Source organism: Gekko japonicus, unplaced genomic scaffold (assembly GCF_001447785.1).
Source record: "Gekko japonicus isolate JY-2015 unplaced genomic scaffold, Gekko_japonicus_V1.1 scaffold2229, whole genome shotgun sequence".
Classification (NCBI taxonomy): Eukaryota; Metazoa; Chordata; class Lepidosauria; order Squamata; family Gekkonidae; genus Gekko; species Gekko japonicus.
In genome coordinates this window covers 157,393-162,399 of record NW_015165884.1, presented here as the reverse complement: position 1 = coordinate 162,399, position 5,007 = coordinate 157,393, and the positions used below count along the sequence as shown (strand labels likewise).

Sequence of the window (5,007 nt, the reverse complement as noted above, 5' to 3'; positions counted from 1 at the left end):
TTGTTCTGGAACTATTGTCCAGTTCAATTTCTTGAAAGGTCGGTGTTCCCAAATCGCACGGTGTCAGGTTGCCATTGGTAACAGGACTACCACAGGAATCCTTTGGGGAGACATCTTTGGACACAATCTCTGACGAGGAAGGGATGGCATAGCAGAAGTCTGGCGCCTGATCCTCGTCATGTGAGAAGGGCTTTCCATCTGCAGAATACAGACTTTGGCTCCTGTGCAAATTATTCTCCTCCCCATCCTCATTGAGATGAACTGTGCCACCTATGTTTAGTTCCACAACTCCAAGTTCTCCTGTGCCTTCCAATCTACAGTCCGTCTCTGAAAAGCCTTCAGCATCTTCGGTTAAGTGAGAATGGCGGCCATTTTGGTTCAGATCAGCGGTCGTGGGCCCGTATGAGCCATCACTTTCTTTGTCCCCTTGACAGCCAGAAATACTTCCCATTAATGCCATGCTGGCATATCTTATTTCCACGTATGGTCCCTCTGCAAGGTCTGAGGCAGTTTTTGCATGCTTGGATATATCCTTATCCTCTAGCGACTCCTCAGGGCTACTGATCTGAGGAGCAGAAATTGATTTGGTCAACTTGTTCGGTTCAACCTCCCTCTCTTCCTCCTCATACGGCAAGGAGCTGATCGAGGTGAGTGAGGCCTGTATGCCGCTGGGCAAGCTTGTATTGCTTTCCGTGTGCCCACCTTCCAGAGAGTTCCGGTGGATTGCGTGTCTTCTGACAAGATGGTGGAGGATCTCCCGGTCGCTGGGCAACTCTAAGGCCTTGCTCCGTGCGTCAGACCAAGCTACCGAACTGGGCTCGCTTTCGATTCCTGAGTCAGAGATCAGTGATGAAGATCTCTTGATGGCCCCTGACGTCAAACTGAATTCTTCACATTCCGGCACTCTTTGCTCCTTCTGAAAAGAGTTTGTCTCTTGGACATCTTCTGTTTGACTCAACGTGTCAAAATGGACATTTATATCAAACGGGCTCAAGGTTGGCAATATCGCCTCCCCACCTGGATCTACTGCTTTCTCAAGGCCATTCGGTTCGTTATATTTGAGTTCGTCTGAAAGGAGAGTAGTTCCACAATTCTTAGCCGTTTGGCTCAATTCAGTTCCTTCCAAAAGTCTGTGAGGTACACAAGGGCCACCATCATAGAGGGCTGTCATGACTAGCATTGGTTCTTCTTCATGGACGCCAATACACGCTGGGTTTCCATTCAAATATGTCTCCCCTATTGTGTGTTTACTATGTTTTGAAAACTCCACAGGTGTCCTAAAGCCTTCGGCGCCATTTTTCAAGAGATCTGATTGCAAATCAGGTATAACATTGCTAATTGGGGCTGTAAGATGTTCAGAGGTGTGGACGTCTCCATTCATTGCATAGACCTGAGTTGCGCTGCGGTCCTTGAAAACCTCACCCACGCTGGGATCTTCTTCTCGATAGCTGCAAGTATACACCGATTTCCTATTTATCCTGTCTGTGTAGATGATGAACGGGGTATCTTTTGCGAAAACTTCTTTTGCTAGCTCAGTGTCATCGTTTGAAGACGGTATCTCATTTTTATCCACTAAGTCCACTTGTGAATTGTCTACAGAAGAAACCACATAGTTTGACAAGACGTCTAAGCCCTGAACTGAAAAAGACAGTGAAGAGGGAAGAAAAACAGAAGCATTTTAGTGCTTTGGCATACACAAAAATGTACACTTCGAACACTTCATTGTTCCGGCGGAGCACAAACAATTATTTCATAAACACCTGCGTACAAAAATATACAAACACTCCCATTCCAAGAATGTTGCCAATCTTATGAAAAAAAGAAGCTTTTAATTTTAGATAATATTCGATAGATGTGTGACTTGAGAAGGAATTTCCAGTGAGCTATGAATTTGTGGCAGGGGATATCTTTCGATTGCTAGGGATAACAAGGGAGGAGCAAGAAGAAGATAGGGATAACAAGGGAGGAGCAAAAAGAAGAAGAAGAAGAGAAGAAGAGATTGGATTTATACCCCGCCCTTCACTACCCAAAGGTGTCTCAGAGCAGCTCACAAACTCCTTTCCCTTCCCCTCCCCACAACAGATACCCTGTGAGGTAGGTGGGGCTGAGAGAGCTCTTGACAGAAACTGCTCTTTTTCAAGGACAGCTCTTGTCAGAACTATGGCTTGCCCAAGGTCACCCAGCAGCTGCAAGTGGAGGAGTGGGGAATCAAACCCGGTTCTCCCAGATTAGAGTCCAGACACTTAACCACTACACCAAACCGGAGAACATGTCATATGACTTTGTGGTACTGAAATTTACCTGGATAAACAAAGAAATGTGGAAATGTAGAACTGGAAGGGAACCCAGGGGTCTTCTAGTCCAGCTCCCTGCACAGTTGTATAGCCTCTGTGACTACATTTTACTTCTATGACCTCTAGTTGCCTGGGAGGATCACTGGCAGGCTGATCCCGAGAACATTATTTGCATGTTTTTATTAATACTTTTCTGAACTCTTATCTAAGAAACCTGACTTGTTTTTTTTCTAGCACTGGGTACCAGGTGCAAGGCTCTTCCCAGTGTTTGAGATGTAGCATTGATTGGTTATATTCTTGGCCTGTAACCAGCAATTAAGTAACCACGACACCAAACTGGCTCTCCAGTGAACCTAAGTGACGCTGGTGCATCAGGTGGAAGCGCGGTGACCAGGTACATTATTTTTCTTTGACTCTAATCTGGGAGAACCGGGTTTGATTCCCCACTCCTCCACTTGCACCTGGCTGGATGGCCCTGGGCAAGCCGTAGCTCTGATAAGAACTGTTCTTGGAAAAGAGTAGTTTCTGTCAAGAGCTCTCTCAGCCCTGCCTACCTCACAGGGTGTCTGTTGTGGGGAGGGGAAGGGAAAGGAGTTTGTAAGCCGCTTTGAGACACCTTTGGGTAGTGAAGGGCAGGATATAAATCCAATCTCCTCCTCCTCCTCCTCCTCCTCATCTTCTTCTTCTTCTCCAAACACTCTTTTGATTTCATTTTAGTCTTTGGTTCTAGTCTGACCTTCTAGGTCAACAGAAGATGACTCCACTCCATCCTCTAAACATACCCAGCTCCTTCATGGGGTTATCGACTCCAACTGTAAAGGAATGCTTGGCTGCATGGCATTATAAAGACATGACTTCCATTTGTTAAGACCTCTGTCTCGATTCAAAAATGTGGCAGAATTTTGGATTAAGGGAGACTTGGCCATTTACATATAAGGTATATCGAATAGATGTAGCAAAAACAGACTTTGGTTTCTTCCCATGAAGCACTGCAGTGTGTCCATTGCCTGCTTCCTAGTTGCAAAATGGTGCCTGGCCATGAACGAATGGTTTCCCACACATACCTCACATTCCTTTAGCCAAAATGCACTAAGCCCCAAGGCTGGATCTCAAGAGATTTTTGTCTATGGGTGATTTCCCACAAGTGCTGCTCACTCCTTCCTTTTGCCCCCATGGTACATGTCAATTTCACACAAGCTGCTGCGCACCCACATTTTGCCCTGCAGCTTTGTGCGATTTTCCCCGCATCTACTCAGTTCTCAAAAAACAGGATTGAGTAGACGCGGGGAAAATCGCACGAAGCTGCGAGGCAAAATGCAGCTGTGCAGCAGCTTGTGTGAAATTGGCATGTACCATCCGGCCAAAGAGAAGAGTGAGCGCGGAGCAGCGCTTGTGGGAAATCACCCTATACCTCACCTGCTCTGGCCAGAGGCTTTGGCCTAACTGACAGCCCTTAGGAAGGAGAAGTCTATGGTTTTATGGTGCCATCAAAGGGAAGGCTCTGGCTACTGGTGCTCTCATGACATTCCCACGGGATGTTTGATGTATGTATTTTATTAACTTGCAGAAGGGAATAAATATTGTCCAGGTTCCATTAAGAAAATAAGAGAAGCCCATATTGGATGAGGCCGATGGCACATCCAGTCCAACACTCGGTCCCACAGTGGCCAAAAATACCAGTTGCCATCAGGAGGTCCACCAGTGGGGCCCGGACACTAGAAGCCGTTCCACTGTTGACCCCCCCCCCAAGCACCAAGAATACAGAGCATCCCTTGCCCCAGCCTGAGAGTTCCTATCTATACCTTGTGGCTCATAGCCACTGATGGACCTCTGCTCCGTATGCTTATCTAATTCCCTCTTGAAGCCGTCCATGCTTGTAGCCGCCACCACTTCCTGTGGCAGTGAATTCCATGTGTTAATCACTCTCGAAGCCCTCCCACTGTTGCCCCCCCCCAAGCACCAAGAATGCAGAGCATCACTTGCCCCAGACCGGGTGTTCCTATCTATAACTTGTGGCTAATAGCCACTGGTGGACCTCTGCTCCATATGTTGATCCAGTTCCCTCTTGAAGCTGTCCATGCTTGTAGCCGCCACCACCACCTGTGGCAGTGAATCCCATGTGTTAACCACTCTTTGGGTGAAGAAGGACTTCCTTTTATCTGTTCTAACCTGACTGCTCAGCAATTTCATGGAGTGCCCACGAGTTCTGGTATTGTGAGAGAGGAAAGTACTTCTTTTCCCACCTGTTCTATCCCATGCATAATCTTGTAAGCCTCGATCATGTCACCCCTCAGTTGTCGTTTCTCCAAAAAGAGCCCCAAACACTTTAACCTTTCTTCATAGGGAAAGTGTTCCAACCCTTTGATCATTCTAGTTGCCCCTTTCTGCAACTAGATGTATGTCTTTTATTATCCTGCAGAAGGGAATAAATATTGTCCAGGTTTCATTGTTCAGCACCACCTCCTGAATGCCCCTTTGGGGTCTTCAGGTGATGGTCAAGAGACGTCTCTTTCTGAATCGTGTACACTGCCATTTTTTTGGTGAATGCTCAGAGCTTTTTAATCTCACGGTCAGGTTCAAATAGACAGATTGTACTGCAGGCTTGTGTCCTCTTCTCCTTCCTACCAAGACTTGGTGTCCTGACAGAATCCCATGCAACCCAGAGAAGAAAAAGAAGAAGAAGAAGAAGAGGAGGAGGAGGAGGAGGAGGAGG

General features: G+C 46.8%; 1 protein-coding gene across 1 annotated transcript in view; it reads right to left on the bottom strand.

Moving 5' to 3' along the window:
- The window catches only part of FAM135B (family with sequence similarity 135 member B), a 145,126-nt gene that overhangs the window by 15,185 nt on the left and 124,934 nt on the right, over positions 1-5,007 (bottom strand). The window contains exon 12 of the mRNA XM_015411299.1: positions 91-1,638. Coding sequence (XP_015266785.1) covers positions 91-1,638 — 1,548 coding nt within the window. The remainder of the gene's footprint in view (positions 1-90; positions 1,639-5,007) is intronic.